Source organism: Schistocerca piceifrons, chromosome 7, assembly GCF_021461385.2.
Source record: "Schistocerca piceifrons isolate TAMUIC-IGC-003096 chromosome 7, iqSchPice1.1, whole genome shotgun sequence".
NCBI classification, from domain to species: Eukaryota; Metazoa; Arthropoda; class Insecta; order Orthoptera; family Acrididae; genus Schistocerca; species Schistocerca piceifrons.
The window spans coordinates 204,007,315-204,026,483 of NC_060144.1; the positions used below are offsets into that span (position 1 = coordinate 204,007,315).

The window sequence follows — 19,169 nt, forward strand, 5'->3', positions numbered from 1 at the left end:
AGCTGTAATGGGCCTGTAGTACGTTAATCAGTTATGCTGGTACTTGAAACACTATTAGTGGTCTATTGAGAAATAGTTCGGGTGTAATTTCCCAATGTGCTAACGATGGAACCGCCATAGACAAGAAGTAACGTTGGAACTGTTTGTTATAAGTGACGATTTTACGCAAGCACATATTTCATCCTTTTCTGGACTCAAAACTGTTTAGGACCAGAGCCACACTTATCATAATGGCTTCATGATTGATAACGTAGTAATCGTGGAAACTAGTTCCTCTGTTTCACGTAATTTATTGTTTTTTTTCCCTTGGAATCGCTCTTCAGTTGTTAGAGGCCGTATTACGATCTTCAGTTGTAGGCAACTGCTGTCCACCAGTGTAGTAGTGCATTGTCTCTGTTTACTAATGGAGCGATACCTCTGGAGTGAGTACACTGATATGGTTGATGCGTAATACGTAGCGCAGCACAACGGACGAGCTGCACAGTGGGTTTATCAACAACAATATCCTAATCGCCGTATCCCGCATCATACGACCTTTCCTGCTGTGTACCAACGTCTGCGTGAGACCGGGTAATTTAGCAGATTACCTGGGCAAGGACGCCGTCGCACGGTAACAACGCTGCCATTTGAGCAAGCTGTCTTGCAGCACGTGGAGCGGCATCCTTCAATCAGTACTCGTGCAGTTGCACGTAACATGGGGACGAATCAGACGAATGTAAGAACATTCCTTCGAGATCAATTGTTGCGTCCATTTCACTTACAGCGTGTCCACAACCTGGAATCAGTTGATTATCAACCCAGAGCACAGTTTTCACAGTGGTACCTGGAACAGTGTGAAATACATCCTACGTTTCCATCCTCCGTGTTGTTTACCAATGAAGCAAAGTTCTGGCGTGATGGAGTCTTCAACATGCACAATTCGCATGTTTGGAGTGATGGTAACCCACATGCCACAGTTATTACCGCTCATCAAGTGCGGTTCTTCGTTAATTTGTGGGTCGGTGTTGTTGAGGACTGTTTAATTGGGCCGTATCTGCTACCTGGGCCATTAAATGGCAGGCAGTATTACAATAATCTCGCCAGAGCATTGCCAGAATTCCTGGATGACGTCCCGCTCCCTACAAGACAACGCATGTGGTTCCAACATGACGGAGCGCCGGCACATTTCAGTCGTTGTGTGCGCCGATGGAGGTCAATGGAGGCATTTTTGAAAATCTACTGTAATTGAAATTGGGTTGTGTTAATGTGTTGTCTCTTGGTCATAAAAATGGAAAAGTGTTCGTTGGTTTAATTAATTTGCCGCCAGAGAAATCTTCCTCTATCGGTTTAAATGTCCGCAGCTCGTGGTCGTGCGGTAGCGTTCTCGCTTCCCGCGCCCGGGTTCCCGGGTTCGATTCCCGGCGGGGTCAGGGATTTTCTCTGCCTCGTGATGACTGGGTGTTGTATGATGTCCTTTAGGTTAGTTAGGTTTAAGTAGTTCTAAGTTCTAGGGGACTGATGACCATAGATGTTAAGTCCCATAGTGCTCAGAGCCATTTCAACCATTTGGACCGGTTTAAATACTCCTCATAGGAAAAAATGACATTGGGGAAAAATATTTGTTTTGATGTCCCCTACAACCTCCCAGAGTTTGTCGCTTTAAATACTTTACACCCTGTAGTGTATGAAGTAGATGTGGATAAAAGCCGACGAAATATTATCTGAGAGTGAGTTGGCCTTTGAAACGCGTTACAATGGAGAGTATGCTAATAATTTTGAGTCGAATCTTCATATCTTTACCTATTCTGGTTAAATAATATTTAAAATAAACTGAATAATTTGTTACAATATTTTTAACTGTTTGAAAAAGTGCTCTACGTAATTTTCGAGCTACTTTTGGAACTGGTGAGAGTGGACCCTCTACATTCGAAGTGTATATTCACACCTCTTCTTTATTCCCGTTATCAGTTACCACATTTATGATGTGGACGAACCACTATTAATAATTGTCGTCAGCCGATGCATAGGACATAGTTTTTGATTCATACGTTGCAAGTAATACACTCAACTAACGATGTGAACTGCCGCAGGATAAAGGTTCCTGGCTGATAAGTGAGGCTCTGCACGACCAGTGAGCAGCTGTGTGACTGCAGCGAGGCTGCCGCATAAATGTAACAAGGCTAACAGCGGGCAGCGAATTGCGAAGTGAAAGCAGTGAGCAGCGAGCTGCCAGTATACCTGTGTCCGATTCCATACCACTGGTTAATCGAAGACAGTGAGAAAAGTACGTTTCTGGTACATTAACTTCATCACTGCCAGCGCCACTTGTCTTTGAGATGTCAACAACATGTCTTTCTCGCCAGTACTGTGAATGCATTGTTTCTAACTTCTTAGTAATTTCCTCTAGCGCTGTCTATGGCCTACACTCTTTTAATGCACGGCATATTTCGTTTAACGCTGTATCACGTCTACTCCTACTGTGATAATCTTCACTTCAGATGTCAAAAAGACACGGCTTCAGTTAATATTGTTCAACTAAAACACTCACGTGTTCTTTGCATCATGTTGCCATATTATAGCTTCTCAATATTATACCTTCTTTCGTCTCAACAACATTTTGACAACATGCCTGGGAGCTGTGAAGCGCACAGATGTGGACGTCTTCACTACTTGAAGATCCACTTGTGAGTTAACGCTTCAGTTTCTAGCGCCATCATTCGTATGACAGCATATGTACTTTCACGCATGGATATTAGACGTGCCTCTAGTTACAAAGGGCGTTCAAAAAGTTATGTACAGTCGTGTCTCATTTTTCATTTTTTGCAGGAGGTGAATGAAATTTTTTGTGAACATACTTGGAGCATTTAGCTAAACGTTAGCCTCCATCAGCTGTGACACATCTGGCTCAACGTTCTTTCCGTGAAGTAAACGCACTTTGGTAAAATTAGGGGATTGACTTTTACACCATCGCTTGACACAGGAAAGAAGGTCTTTCTCAGTATCAAATGTTTTACCGCACAGATGGACCTTCAGTCGACCAAAGAGGTAAAAATCAGACGGAGCCCAGTTCGGTCTGTATGGAGGATGAGGAACAATCTTCCAACCCATTTTCCTGATTTTCGCCTGCGTCATAAGGGCTGTATGGTGTTTGGCATTGTCATGGTGTGGTCTGATTAGCTGACCCTGAAGCTGTGGTCTGTGGGTGTTGATGGCATGTCGCAGCTTGTCCAGTGACAAACAGTAATGGTTCCGGTTAATTGTGGAGCCAGGTTCCAAAAAGGCAATGAAAATGACACCACCTTTCGGCCTGCTGTGCGTGAAACTCTTGGTTTCTTCTTTTGAGGGGACCCGGATGACGCCACTCCATGCATTGGGTTTTGCTGTCAGGTTCGGACAAAGACAACCATGTTTCATCCTGGATAGTGACGCCGTCGAAACACTGTTTCCACTTTTCAGCAAAGGTCTTCATGAGACCCTCGCACGCATTCTTCCTCATCGTTTTCATTTCTCTTGCCAATAATCTAGGCACTCAACGTGCACAGATTTTTCTGTACGCTAGTTATTGTACCAGTGATACCACACTACCCAATGACAAACGAATCATTTCAGCAAGTTGTCGTGTCGTCCCACATCTGTCATTTTGGATGATTTGATCAATGGTCTCCTTAGTCACATCACTCACTGCCGTCGATGGTCTACCACATCGAGGATTGTCCAGATGAGAGAAGTCACCTTCGCTGGATGCTGCTGCGATACACTGTGTCCTCCCCATAAACAGGGAGCAACTTCCCGTGAATCGATGTGGCAGAGTCATCGGCGGTCTTGAAGAGGAACTCCAACACCGACCGTTGTCGCAAACTGACATCTATTTCACGGTCCATTATGGCTCACATGTAAATAAAATAAAATACTTTATACACCAACTTAAACCTAAATGTTCTAAGCATGTTCACAAAAAATTTCATTCTCCTCCTGCAAAAAATAAAAAAAAATGAGAGGCGACTGTGCAAACCTTTTTGAACGCCCTCTGCACATGCAACACCCAGGACCGAGATTGGGGTAGCAAGAATAGTCAGACTGTGAAACTCCTCGGACTCTTGTGCTCTAAAAGGAACGTGTAAATAGGCACTTTCGCAGCACTGTCCGAGAGTGCAACAACAGACGATTAATAGACGAACTTTGTTAACAATGTAACAGAAACAATATTTGTCGGAGATAATGTGGCAGAACGTATAGCAGCCCACAGTGGAACGTAACAAGTAAATAATACTTTCGTCAAATTATAATAATAACAATGGCACAACAAAGAAGAATAATGATGAATGAATTTTTCATACGTCCAGAAATTTCTGTGATTTAGTATTTCCAGTGCCTAATATAATCCTAAACAGTATTACTATTTTGAATTTAAAGCTTCTACTGTGTAATATTCAACCGAAATCTGGATAGTGCAGCTGTATGGCCCATGAGTATGCAGGGCTCTTATAATGTGGTCCTGTAAGGAAAAAAAAACTCTGTTGGTGATGATTGCTTTCAGTTTCGCTGCGACTACAGTGAGATATCGGATAAAAAGTAAAGTAATATGTCTTGACTGGTTGGGAGACTCTAAAGAATGCATCTAGTCACCTAACTGGAAAGGTTTTTCCTATCCTTCTGGCACATTTCCTCCATGACGTTTTAAATCTGACTGTTAAGTGTGTTCGATATACGCGGAAGACTGTAAAGGGAATGTGTGTAATGTGGTCTAATGTACCTGTTGTATGATGAGGTGAGAAGGGGGAGGGTGGAAACCAGTGTCGACATGTATCATACTCTTCCTGAATAGCACCATTGGGGCCACCGAAATTAACTCTCCATCTGACGGATGGATCACCAACACTAGTGTCACATATGCTCATGCTCACTCCATGAGACGGTGCAGAGAGATTTTGAATTAAATTCAGGACATTGGCGCTGGTGATCTGGAACTTCTCGTCACCACCATTCTCCTCTTCCTTGCAAGGAAAGGCAAACGGAAAATTACCAACAGTGCGCGATGTACCCAGGCAGTTACTCATCCAAGTACCGGCCACACCTGACGTTGTTTAAATAATGATTTCAACCGGTGTATTCAACGAAGCAAGGCTGTTGCCAGAAGACCGATAAGCGCAAATGTCGACGTCATTGTTGGAAATTCTCAAAGAACAGCAGATTAATGCAACCTATAAAATGTGATTTTTATGACGGTGTTAAATCCCTGCCACCAATTGCTAACGATATCGTTTGTCTGCTGCTCTACATTTCTTTGTGATGTGTACCTGCAGAAATCTGAAGTTTCCCTCTAGCTGCCCAACAAATTGATGGTGCTATAGCTTTTCAGCTCACGAGTTGGCGCACTCTATTGCTCTGTATCTGTGTTAGTTATTTAAATTTAAATTAACTGTGAAAACCTTCAAAATATATTTTCATCGCAAAACAGCACCCTACTTTATTAACCTTCTGCATACCAAGTGGGTACTACAGGACCCCAACATAGCTATTTTACTATTTGTACCTGTTAATCACTATCATTACTGAATTATTTTACATTAATTTATATATGTAATAAATAACAACTGCAATGTTTATAGAGGACTTTTGGTAGGTTGCTTGGGATTCGGTGTGTTAAGAAAACACACTTTTATAAAAGCACTTTTCAGAAAGCTATGCTGGTACATGTGTGAAACGACTGTTTTAAATTTTAATGCGTTGTTGTGTGCAGTAACGTTAAACCAAATATTTTTCTCTGTTATTTCCTTCAGTTCTGTTGCCATCATGGCATGTTGGGTTGTGAAACGAACATAGCGAAAAATCTAAAGTTACAGAAGAAATATGATTTGTGCAGTGAACGAGATGCTGAAGCAGTAATGCTAATAACGGAAGTAGAATCAGAACTAGAAGATGGTGGTGTAGAGATTGTTTGTTCAGAAGTAGAAGGCAATGTGGAAGAAGTGGACATGGTTGAAGATGTCTGTGAAGGAAGGGACAATAAAGTAGTGATTGATAAGTTTCAGATACTGGAGAAACCTACATACACAGTAAAAATGAAATGACAGGCAGTCACCGTACAAACACCCAAGCAGGCGTCAGCAACGGGACATTTTGTCTAAAACTAGCGATCTCACAATGACTTCCAGGACTGTGACTTCGATGATGGTGATTTTCATATTGTTCATTATTCCTAAAACAGTGGAAAAAGTTATAAAATACACAGTCCAAAAAGCAGAGGTAGTTAACCAGCTATGTCTTGCAATTCATCCTCCTAACAAACGAAAGTGCATCCTGGATCCTAACAAGTACATCAGAAATGTTCAGTTTCATAGGTATACACAGGGAAAGAAGGATCTACGGAAATGAATCAAGGTACTAGAGCTGTAATGGACCTTACAGCTCCTTTAGAAACTGGATATAATAATACAATGGAGAACTTTTTTTATGATTGTTTCACTTGCACAGGAGGCCTTGAAAAAGGGGCTAGCTTTGATTAGCGCTCTTATAAAAACAATCTCGAAACCCCATTTGAACTTCAACCAGTGCCACTAAAATCACAGTTTTCATCTATGTTTGCATTCATTGAAAATATTACCCTAGTATCATATATGCCTGAAAACGACAAGGCAGTAATCCTTTTGAGTTCGGAACGTCATGATGACAACTGCAGTACAGGAAAAAGAGAAGTTCAGACACGATATTGTTCTACACGACAATAAAACCAAGGGTTCTGTTGATACAATGGACAAAATGAAAAGTGATTATTCATAATATAGGACTATTCTTGTGCATGACTGATACAGCATTTTTTTGTACGCGATGGATACAGTAACCATAAATGCTTACGGTATTTGGAAGACATAAAATCCTGACTGGAAGGTCTTACACACGACTCTAGCAAAAAAATTTATAAAGCCTCAACACGAAGAACATCATTCAAGGAATTATTGTTTGCTGAAGACGTAAGCCCAGTGACACGACAATCAAGTTCATTCTTCCCACAGTCATCACTTGCACTCCAACTCTAATGATCGCTACGTCGACTGAGAGCTAAAATCTTATCTTCTTTTTCGTTTATTAGGCTGAAGCGTCTTTTCTTTTCATTAATCGGATGATATTGCTTTGTAAACAGAATTAACTTCTAGAACACCATACCATCCACTGAAACTGTTACAGCTATTTATTTTACTCGTATTAATGGTTCACATTTCTTGTCTTTGAATCCATCACATTCCACGGAAGAAATAGACCGCTCGCCGTCTCCATCGTCTGCGAACCTGTGTACTTCCAGCGGTCTCTTTACTACACAATATGACACCGGAATGCCTCCACAGCATAAATGCAAGATAATATCTTTATGATTACAAACGTGTGTTTAATATAAACCCACAAAATTTCTGTTGGATGAGCAAACTAGGAAGTAAAAACGTCACTAAAATTGTACTTGAGGAGGTACGCAGGTACCGCCAGCAATTCAAGTGGCACAGTAGGGGGAATAAATAAGGAACATGAAAACACAGATGCAATTGCCTTGCTAGAACTCGTTATTCTGGAAAGTAGCTTGTAACATTTTTGGCTCTGGGAGGCATTGTGTTCACTACCAAACCTTAATTCGTTATTGAGAGATCAAATGTTAGCTGATATGTAGTGTACGAGGTCGAGTGAGGTGCAGGTGTATTTTCATTTATCAACATTTCTTTATGAATAATTAAGAATGTATTGAAAATTGTAGCAGCAGTCCTCTGAGTAGCAAGCTCTCATACACTGTACTCCGTTTATTTTAATAGACATTTTTTAGACATCAAAGGTTTTCTTGCATAAAATACTTTAATAGTCCAGGCCGCAATATTTTAACAATCATTGATAAACAGTTTCGTCTGAGCAATCAGCCGTCTTCAGATCTGAAATGTTACAGGAAATGGCACATAAAGCGGATAAGTTCAACAAGAGGTAGATGAAGGCAAATGCTTACCAGTTAATTAAATGAGTTTGGTGTCTAAACACAACATTGGATGAAGACACATTGTCATCAATGTAATATGTGCTTGTACATGAAAGTGATTACCGGAAATGTTTTGGATGTTACAAATGGTTGGCTCTGAGCACTATGGGACTCAACTGCTGTGGTCATAAGTCCCCTAGAACTTAGAACTACTTAAACCTAACTAACCTAAGGACATCACACACATCCATGCCCGAGGCAGGATTCGAACCTGCGACCGTAGCGGTCTCGCGGTTCCAGACCGTTGCGCCTAGAACCGCTCGGCCACTCTGGCCGGCATGGATGTTACAGATAGATGGAACATTACTTAAGAATAACTGAATATGTGTATAAATGCGTCATTACAGCAGTGTATGTTTAAGAAGACAATCCTTTCTTCTTCAGACATGTAAGAATGTAATTAATCCTATACAGTACTACTGTACCACTTAAGACCATGTGTTATGTACCCAGTACAGAGAAGTGAATATACTTGCTGCTGTACTGTACTATCACTCAGTATTAGTGATGTATGCTCAATTCAGAACAACGAATACACTGACTGCTATTACATGCTCAAGCTCACGGGAAATCTACGTACCCATAGGTGGCACTGTGTTAAAAATATATAAATGAAACGTGTATGTTTGTAATACAAATATTTAGTGAAACTAAGAGGACTACAATAATAGCAGATAAAACCGGGAAGCAGATAACTTCTTACATAAAACACTCAAGAGATTTAAGATGAGGAAGCACTCTTATTGTATAGGGTCCAAGATGAGATTAGATGGCCACAGTCTACGTATCTGAAAGTTTAAATGAAGCTTACGACAATTGGTATATTTACGGTAAATTTCTCATTCAGCATAAAATCAAAACACCAAAATGCTCCCTTAGTTCCTAGAAACACGAAACATAAAGTTAACTTAAAGTGTTGAGTAATCGTAATGTCGGTTTTGTATATTGCAATGCTAAGGAAAACCGAACAAAAGACAGGAGGGATTTGTAAACATGTACATGTTGACTTTCAGTCAACGGACAGTTCGTAGTAGATACTCTAAGTATATCTTACACAGTGTATAGTGTAGGTATGTTACACATCAAACATAGCAATCTACATAACCCCACTGATAATATGAATGTGCACTATGTATAATGTATCTTGCTATTCTACCAAGCACATGCTGTTATTAATTGGTACAGTGTTACTGTACAATGTGTATGTGGGTATCCTCCATTTCTCCCTACGTTGCTGAAGCAATGAATCAACAATTCTGAATTCAGTGTATTTATTATGCATGATTAATTAACATAACGATCAAGTCACGAATAAACACAGATCTTTGAAAACTACAATGTCAAAGAGTTAATAATCTATATGTGTCTGCTGTCTAAGGTACAAGAAATACACTTTGCACGTTATTCTGAAGACGTTGCTTCCCACACAGACATGACTCCCCTCCGACCACACCATGGTAGACCGGAAACCTTGGAATGTGTGGGTACCTGTACCGCAGTGGCCTGCCTGCTCTGGCGTAGGCGGCTGGTGTCTTCATCATTTCTTTCGGATTTGCTTGCAGAACTGACGGTGACGCTGTGGTTTCTTGCCCAGTCTCTCCACTAGTTTTGTCATTAGCGTTACTTGCAAGCTTGCTTTCAGATCTCTGTGTGGGAAAATTTTACGTTTCCCAAGACGTGATGCCGATGAAGGGTGCAGCTTGAAAATCTGGGCCTTCACTTGCTTTAGAAAATGTGGCAGTTCTGTTTCCCTCAGTATTTACCGTGTTGAAAAAATTCTAACAGTACGTTTAAAGTCTTACCATAGACTACGTCTGCTGTCGCTGCCCCTGTTTCTGGATTACAAGCAGTGTAGATGTTATCTTTTAACAGACGAATTCCAGCCACTGAAACTGTATGTCTGAGGAACATCACTTGCTTCTGTCACAGAACACACTTTGCTTCCATGTCTATTATTCCATATTCACGTATTCTGTTGAACATTGTTCTGAGATGTTCCACCTGCAATGCTGTCATCTTGGAAAATATCAGAAGATCGTCGTGATGAACGAAGCTAAATTTGAATTCACTTAAGACTCTGTCTCCAAAATACTGCCATATCTGTGCGGCTCTATTCAAACGGAATGCAATAGGCAAATAAACGAAAATACGGAACAGGTTTGCCACTGCTGTCTTTGGAATGTCTTCTTCTGCTACCAATATTTGATTGTAAGCTTCCTTACAATCGCTCGTGCTGAAGACTGAGGCTCTTGCTTGTACGATCCCTTACATTCAGTACCGGGAAGCAGTCTGGAATGGTGCGTGTTTTTCATCTACATCTACATTCTTACTCTGAAAATCACTGTTAACGCCATGGCAGACGGTAGATTCCAATGTACAAGTCATTAGGGCCTCTCCCCATTCCATTCACATAAGGAGCACAGGAAGAATGATTGCTTAAATTCCTCTGTATGTGCTGTAAATAATCTAATCTTTTTCTCACAATCCCTATGTGAGCGATACAAAGGGAGTTGCAGTGTATTTCTAGTCATAATTTAAGGCCAGTTTCTGTAACTTTGTAAGCAGGCTTTCTCAGTATAGCTTACACCTACATTCATGAGTCTGCCAGTTGGATTTCTTCAGCGTCTTTGTGACACTCCCCCCATGGGCTAAACAAATCTTTGATTATTTGTTCTACCCTTCTCCACATGCGTTCAATATCCCCTGTTAGTCGTATTTCGCACAGGTCCCATACACTTGAGGAGTGTTGTAGAATGGATCGCACTAGTGATTTTTAAGCCATCTCCTTCGTAGACTGATTGTATTTTCCCAGTATTCTACCAATAAACTGAAGTCAACCACCTGCTTTACCCATGACTGAGCCTTTGTGATCATTCCATTTCATGTCTCTACATAGTGTTACACCCACGTATTTGTATGAGCTGGCTAATTCCACCTCTGACTTACTGATATTATAGGATACTACATGTTCTGATTTTGTGAAGTACACAATTTTACATTTCTGAACATTTAAAGCAAGTTGCCTATCTCTGAACCACTTTTTAATCTTATGAAGATCTGAATGAATATTATGCAACTCCTTTCAGGCGGTACTTCCCTGTAGATAACTGCGTCGTCTGCAAAAAAGTGTGATGTTAATATTCATATTGTTCACTAGCTAATTCATGTAAAATATAAATAACAAGGATCACAACACATTGCCCTGGAGGAGACTGAAGTTATTCCTACTTCCGAAGATGATTCTCCATCCAAGACAGATAACATACTGCGTCCTCTCTAATACAAATCAGCAACCTGGTCACAAATTCCGCTTGGTAACCCTTATGATCAACTTTTGACAATAAGTAGCTGTAGTATTCAATCAACTGTTTTTCAGAAATCGAGAAATACAGCATCTACATGACTGCCTTGATCAATAGCTTTCGGTACGTCAAGTGAGAAAATTGTGATGTCGGCTTCGTATGATCAATGTTTTTCGAATCCTTTTTGGTTGGCATGTAGGTGGTGATTTTGTTCGAGATACCTCATTATGTTTGAGCGCAGAATAGGTCGTAAGATTCTACAACAAACCGATGTGAAGGATACTGAACAGTAGTTTTATGGGTCACTTCTACTACGCTTCTTGGAAATGGGTGCGACCTGTGCACATTCACTGTAGAATGTGATAGGGATTCCTTCGGACCCTAGAGCTTTCTTCAGTTTTAACAATTTTAGCTCTCATCACCACTGTCACGAAAACCTATTTCTCCCATCTGTCGGTTGGTAAGAGGATTAAATTTGATCAGTTCTCCTAGGTTTTTCTTTGTAAAGTAAGTTTGAAAATGGAGTTTAACATTTCAGCTTCTGCTTTAGTACCTCCAAATTCAGTTCCTGTCTCATTCACGCGTGACTAGACACTTACTTGGGTGCCAATAACAGCCTTTACATACCGTCAGAATTTCTATAGATTCTGTGAAAGATCATTTTAAAATATTATGCTACGTTAGGTGCGGGAGACTTCATGCACTGCTCTCGTGACAAACCAACGCGTTTCATTCAGCAACTCTGTACCTGCAGTCCTAGACTTTGTTTTACAGCTATTTTTCTGTAGTCTCTGTTTATTCACAAGTGTCTTTAGAGTGACTGTATACCATGGAGAGCCCCCTCCGGAAACCATTATGGACTGTTCTTCTGGATATACTCGTATATCTATCCAGCGTTTGACCACTATGCTTTTAAGCTTGAGCCATAGGTCCTCTACATGCTCCTTCTCTATGCTGGAAGTTTCAAGTTTCTCATTGAGATACGACACCACTGCTTTTTTACCTAATTTACTGAACGTACATATGTTTCCACGTGTTTTAGTATATTTAGTACATTGGTAATCAACCTTTCCAGAACTATGTCATGGTCACTGAAACCAGTTTAGATGGGGACATTCTCAAAGAGTTCAGGTTTATTTGTTGCCAATAGATCGAATATTTTTCCATCATGATTAGGGTTCAAACTACACACTTCATCACCTCGGTACCCAGAGTTCTGGAACGTGTACAGAAAACTGGAATAGAGATAAACATAAACACCATTTCCACCCTTTTTATTGCTCATGAAAACCGCACATTGCCTGTTATACCTCCATACAGCAAGATCTCCAGAGATGGTGGTCCAGACTGCTGTATACATCGATACCTCTAATTCCCAGTAGCACGTCCTCAGGCATTGGTGCATGTCTGTATTCGTCGTGGCATACTATCCACAAAGTCATCAAGGCACTGTTGGTCCAGACTACCCCACTGCTCCACGGCGATTCGGCGCAGATCCCTCAGAATGGTTGGTGGGTCAAGTCGTCCATAAACAGCCCTCTTCAATCTATGCCAGGCATGTTGGATAAGGATCATGTCTGGAGAACATGCGGCCACTCTAGCCGAGCGATGTCGTTATCCTAAAGGAAGTCATTCACAAGATGTGCACGATGAGGCGAGAATTGTTGTCCATGAAGACGAATGCCTCACCAATGCTGTCGATATGGTTGCACTGTCGGTCGGAGTATGGCATTCACGTATCGTACAGCCGTTATGGCGCCTTGCATGATCACCAGGGCGTACGTAGGCCCCACATAATGCCACCCCAAAACAGCAAGGAACCTCCACGTTGCTGCACTCGCTGGACAGTGTGTCTAAGGCGTTCAGCCTGACTGGGTTGCCTCGAAACACGTCTCCGACGATTGTCTTGTTGAAGGCATATGCGACACTCATCGGTGAAGAGAACGTGATGCCAATCCTGAGCGGTCCATTCGGCATGTTGTTGGGCTCATCTGTACCGCGCTGCATGGTGTCGTAGTTGCAAAGATGGACCTCGCCATGGACGTCTGGAGTGAAGTTGTGCATCATGCAGCCTATTACGTACAGTTTCAGTGGTAACACGACGTCCAGTGGCTGCGCGAAAAGCATTATTCAACATGGTGGCGTTGCTGTCAGGGTTCCTCCAAGCCATAAACAGTAGGTAGCGGTCATCCACTGCAGTAGTAGCCCTTGGACTGCCTGAGCGAGGTATGTCATCGACAGTTCCTGTCGCTCTTTATCTCCTCCGTGTACGAACTACATGGCTTTGGTTGACTCCGAGAAGCCTGGTCACTTCCCTTGTTGAGAGCCCTTCCTGGCAGAAAGTAACAATGCGGACACGATCGAATCGCAGTATTGACCGTCCGTAGACGGTTGAACTAGAGACAACAGGAGCCGTGTACATCCTTCCTGGTGGAATAAGTGAAACTGATCGGCTGTCAGACCCCCTGCGTCTGACAGGTGCTGCCCATGCATGGTTTTTTTACATCTTTGGGTGGGTTTAGTGACATCTTTGAACAGTCAAAGGGACTGTGTCTGTGATACATTGTCCACAATTAACGTCTATCTTTAGGAGTTCTGGGAACCGGGATGATGCAAAACTTTTTTAGATGTGTGTATTTATTGCAGGTAGTTTTCAGAGAAGGCATTTAGTAATGTTTCACAGGATCTTGTCACACTTACTACTAACAAAACTATAATTCCCTCAGCTGATCACAGGGCGATTACAGCCGCCACGGTTGATTAAAGTATGATTTGAGAATTCACGTACAAGGTAACTGAGGTTTTTCACTAAGGTCTTCGGTGACATGAGGAGAAGAGTCTGGTGGGCGGCAGAAGGATCCATTTATCATTTTGTGCCCACACCAGATAGTGAGTCTTGTCCAAACAATGTCACATGCAGCTTCAATTTCTGTCTCGGTGAATTTGACGTTCTCGTCTGCTGCGACAAATACACAACGTCTGTTCCCCATTAGTGTATCCTTTCGATATACATATAAATTTTCCCCCAAAACCTCATTGTTATCACTTTCAGGTTCCAACTGTGCATAGTATTATGCGAGCTTCACTGCGTTTCAGGAGAGCTTTCAACTCTGGCACTTTTTTGTGATTGCTTCAGCATTTATCTACTACGATTAATAGTCTCGCTTGGGGGGAGGGGGCATTCTTCTGTGTCTTACACTTATACTTCGGGGTCTTCTGTAACTGTCGTTGCCTGGACTGAATGTAGAGTCGCACAACACATACAGTCAGCTACCTGGGTAGCTGCCTCTGACCCACTAACGAGGACTTTACAGTTCTCAACCCTATGGCGCAAGTCCAGGAAATGACAGCCTAGCTTGTTACAGAACACTGGAAATTTCCGATTCAGTACTTCCACTCGAGTTAGAACCAGGAGATCACGACCATTTCTGGAAAAAATGCTGCAATTTGTGAACTTCGGTGAAACTGTGGGTGCAAGGTTGGTCTTCCCAAGCTTCTCTGTCAGTCACTGGGAAGATCCAAGTAAGTCCTCGGAGCCCAGACGACAAGCATCGTTTGTTCGGACGTGCGCAACAGTCTTCAGTTGGTTGAACCATGTTCACTCAATGGACGCTGGAACTGACGACGACAGATTGACCACTTCCTTTTTGCGTTTGCCCCCTCTTGACGCACGACAAAGCAGATTTTCCCGGAAGAGCAGAACTCAGTCCCATTAGTTTAGGTTATGGTGTCAGAGGAAGTCAGCGAAATTTATGGTTAGGAAGACCCTGAGTCCTCCCTGGTCCCCGTACACTCTGCACATCTGCTTTCTAAAGAGGAGACAGGATCCACAAGAGAGGATAGTACTTGAAGTACTTTTGGTGCTGGTACCACAGGTACACGATTCTTGGGAGCTCTTCAAACACCCTTATTCACATCAGTTTCTAATCGTTTGAAAGTAGTCAGGGCGATTCCCGGCTCCAACGAATGTCAGTCAATTCATCTCGTGTTCGGGTACAGAATTCACACTCGGGCTGAAGTTTGGCTGGTGCATTGTATTACAGGACAATGCACAAATAACTTAAGACTGCTGACTACCTTTTCATCTTTTGAGATACAGAATCACTACTTCCCTATAATAAATTAAGCAAATACACAAAACGAGATTTCTGTTAATGCAACAGAAAACCTGTGGCAAACTTTACTAGATCATGCGCGATAATCTTCGCGTGAGCTTGAAGTGCAATCCTTTTTGTTGACGAGATCTGCGTAAAACCCCTGCTTTCAGCAACTCTTCAAAAATCGTTTTTGCTGCCGTAAAGTGGTCGGGTGCAGATATTCTCGGGTACCGGAAGATTGGCTAGGAAGGTGACCTTCATATGGTTAATTGTATTAAGAGACACTTTTCTTATCTGGTCCCCACCATCCTGTCTGTTCTCCTGTGTATCTAAGCTGCGGGGTGGGCAGATGGTTCTCGTAGCACCTCGGCTTGTAGAACCTGCTATGACATCTCCGTCCGTTTTAATTTGCGGCGTACTGAGTTTTGTCTTGACTGTTTGGTGATCAATACATAGTGGTGACAAAAGTCATGGGAAGCGATATGCACATATACAGATAGTGGCAGAAACGCGCACACAAGGTATAAAAGGGCAGCGCATTAGAGGAGCCGTCATTTCTACTCAAGTGATTCATGTGAAAAGGTTTCCGACCTGATTATGGCCACACTTCGGGAATTAATAGACTTTGAACGCGAAACGGTAGTTAGACGCATGGGATATCCCATTTCGAAAATCGTTAGGGCATTCAATATTCCGTGGTCCACGGTCTGGAGAGTGTGCTGAGAATAGGAAATTACGAGCATTGTGCAGTGGCCGATCGAGAGCAAAAGCATTTCCGTAGAGCTGTGAGTCCTAACAGTCAAGCAACACTGCGTGAAGTAACCACAGAAATCAATATTGGACGTGCGACGAACGTATCCGTCAGGACAGTTCGTCGAATTTGGGGCCCACTCAGCAAAACGTCTGTGGAACCAACACACTTTATTTTGTTGCATCTCTTGTGTCATTTGTCCACCTGCTTAACTTTTTTGAAACGGTGTCTTGCTATATTCTTCCTTCTGTCTGGGTGGCCTCCTCTTGTCCGCCGTCAGTATCGAAAATTGCTTTTGCAGGGCATCTATTTGGTTTTTCAAACAGCTAAGCTCTTAACTAATGACTAATTACGGCTCCTCACGAATAGCAGGTGCTTCTTCCGTGTCGACTTCGCCAGCTATCTTCGTTACTAACGACGTGATTGCCTTATCTACCGTGGCACATATGTGGTTTGCTGCTGTGATTACACTGTTGATGTCCGTTCTCCCGCACGCCACTGCAGCTGTCGTCACTGCTACTGGTAGTTGCGTCAACCACGCTCGTCATAACGTCGCATCAGAGGTTTCCTCCTCTAGAACTATGCATCTTAAATGCCACCAGAACTCTCAAGGTGTTCTATCAACAAGTAGGTTAACTTCGTAATACCTGCTGTAGGCGTTGTTCCAGTGAATTGGACATCTACTGACTAGTGTCTCTCTCAAGTCTTGATACTGTCGTTCTGGAGGTGGCTTCAGTATAAATATCTGGGAGCACTGCGGCTGCCCTAGCGTCTAAGCTGTCCACTGTTACTGTAGATTTCGTGCGATCGTTGGTGACGTTCTTCCGCTTCGCGAACAACTATCGGACAAATTGTTGCCGAATTTACAGTGTGTACAGTGTTCTTCGACATTCGCGGAGATAATTCCAAATTCATCTGGGTTTTAGCTTGGCGTTCGTCGATTTGTTTTTCCAAATCTTCTTGCAGTTGTAACAGTTCCATCTCAGTCTGAATTTGTCTGACATCTTGGCTGTAAGACACCGTATGTCTCCGCACTGTCTCTAGGGTCTCGCGTTCTTCAGTAATCTTGGCGTCACCAATTTGTAGGGATCCTGCATTTCGCCCTACATTATTGAAGAAATTCAACTATTTAATACACATGATTTCTTAAGGGGACCTGGACGTCAACGGGCTGCATTTTAATACCTCGCTCTCAGTGAACATTACTCTTGATGTACAATGCGAAGGAAGTTGTGGTTTTTTTTACCAACAATGAATGACATTAACCCAAGCTGTATAAGGAAATGTATTGAAATACCTGTCAAAGTTTCAGATTTACAGTATTTTGCCTAATAGAGATTTTTATAATACACATTCCCATTCTGGTACTACTTTCTGGTCCATCATCAGTCCAATAGCATTTATACTGTGGCAGGCTGCTGTCAACATTCATAGGAACACATTATGCCTATCGTGTTGTAGTTTGGAGTATATCTGAGGAAATAGAAAAACATTTATTATACTACATTACTATTTTGTCTAAAAAATACCGCTAAAATTATATACAGAATGACAAACATAGATCGTTTCTGCGAAGTATTAGGCGTAATACAAAGATACTATCCCACTCTTCACTTGAGAGAAATTTGGTGGACATGGATAAAACCTTTGTGACGTTATATGTACCTAATGTTCAGAAAATGTAGTTTCGAGAAAATGAGAAAAGGATGTTCACAGTGTTCTTGACTCACCATATGCCTCTTTCAGAACATTCCAACAGTATAATCTTGCTGGCCAGCTGTTTCTTTATCCTCTGTAGACTTCTTCAGGAGCCTCTTCCTAACTCTGGACTCTTTAGTGGTGGCTTCCACAGCCCTTTCAGCTTCAAATAGTCGCTGACGACCTATGGCAATCAGCGCAGCTATCATATTATTTCCTGGCTGGATGCCTAGTTTGTCCATTACTTCCGTCCTGCTGATTGCACCATCATTGAAACAGATGACAGCATCCATCACACGCATTTTGAGTACTGTCCATCCAACAAACACTGCTTTTGGTACTCGTTGAAACTGTTGAAACTCTCATTAGGGTTTTGTGTATGGCCATATGGACATTTGCTAAGTAACTTTGTATGTGCAAGGTCCCTGTATGTTGAATTTATTGTTTCCATGACTGTGGCAGGCAATAAATGTTTATGGTGATATTCCTTGCCTGTCGTATGAGCGTGGCTGGTTTGAAGACATTTGTTCAAAGAGCGTTTAAGACCAAATCAACAACTGAAAGTTAGATAGCAAACACATTTTTATAAACTGGGTAAAATTGTCTTTCAGATGGTGGCAAAAAATGTTTTCAAAAATTTGTCATTTCACGTCCAGGTCCCCTTAACACAACAATCAGTTTGCGAATAAATGCAGAACAGTCAAAACTGCACTTCCGAAGGGTAAAAATAATTTGCTAATGTGCGTCTGCTGTCCAAAGCACAATGAAATACACTTCGCATGTTATTCTGAAGTCGCTGCTTCCCACATGTATGATGTTCTCATGTGTTTGAATAAGGAAGGTTTGTTTTCATGTACTTAGACTGGTGTAATGACGCATTAGGTTACATTTGATATTATTTGGTTTATTTACATTTTTAGATATTGCTTACGTAATGTTTCATTGATTTGTGACATGCAAAATATTTCCTGAGGTCGCTTTTGTACACAGTGATTTGTTATATTGATGAAAATGCGTTGTTATCCAGTTTTGTGATTAGACACTACGCTCATTTTATTAATTCGTCTGTATTTGTCTTCATTTACTCTTGTTAAACACGACAGTGTGGTTTACACTATTTTCCCTTTCATGTGCAATCTTCTGTACCATTTCATATCTACAGATTGCTGATTGCTCAGACAAAAATAGTAAGCAATAATTATTAAAATATAGCAATCGGAACTACTAAAGGATTTTATTTAAAAAACTGTAACGTTTAACATTTTCCTAGATCGCTTCTCTCCACCATAAGAACGTCAGAAGATAACGAACCATTTTCCTTTAACAACTAT

At 41.7% G+C, this 19,169-nt stretch overlaps 1 protein-coding gene across 1 annotated transcript in view; it reads right to left on the reverse strand.

Moving 5' to 3' along the window:
- Positions 1-6,172: 6,172 nt before the first annotated feature.
- Positions 6,173-19,169, reverse strand: part of LOC124805552 (neuropeptides capa receptor-like) — a 733,846-nt gene continuing 720,849 nt past the window's right edge. The window contains exon 5 of the mRNA XM_047266119.1: positions 6,173-6,178. Coding sequence (XP_047122075.1) covers positions 6,173-6,178 — 6 coding nt within the window. The remainder of the gene's footprint in view (positions 6,179-19,169) is intronic.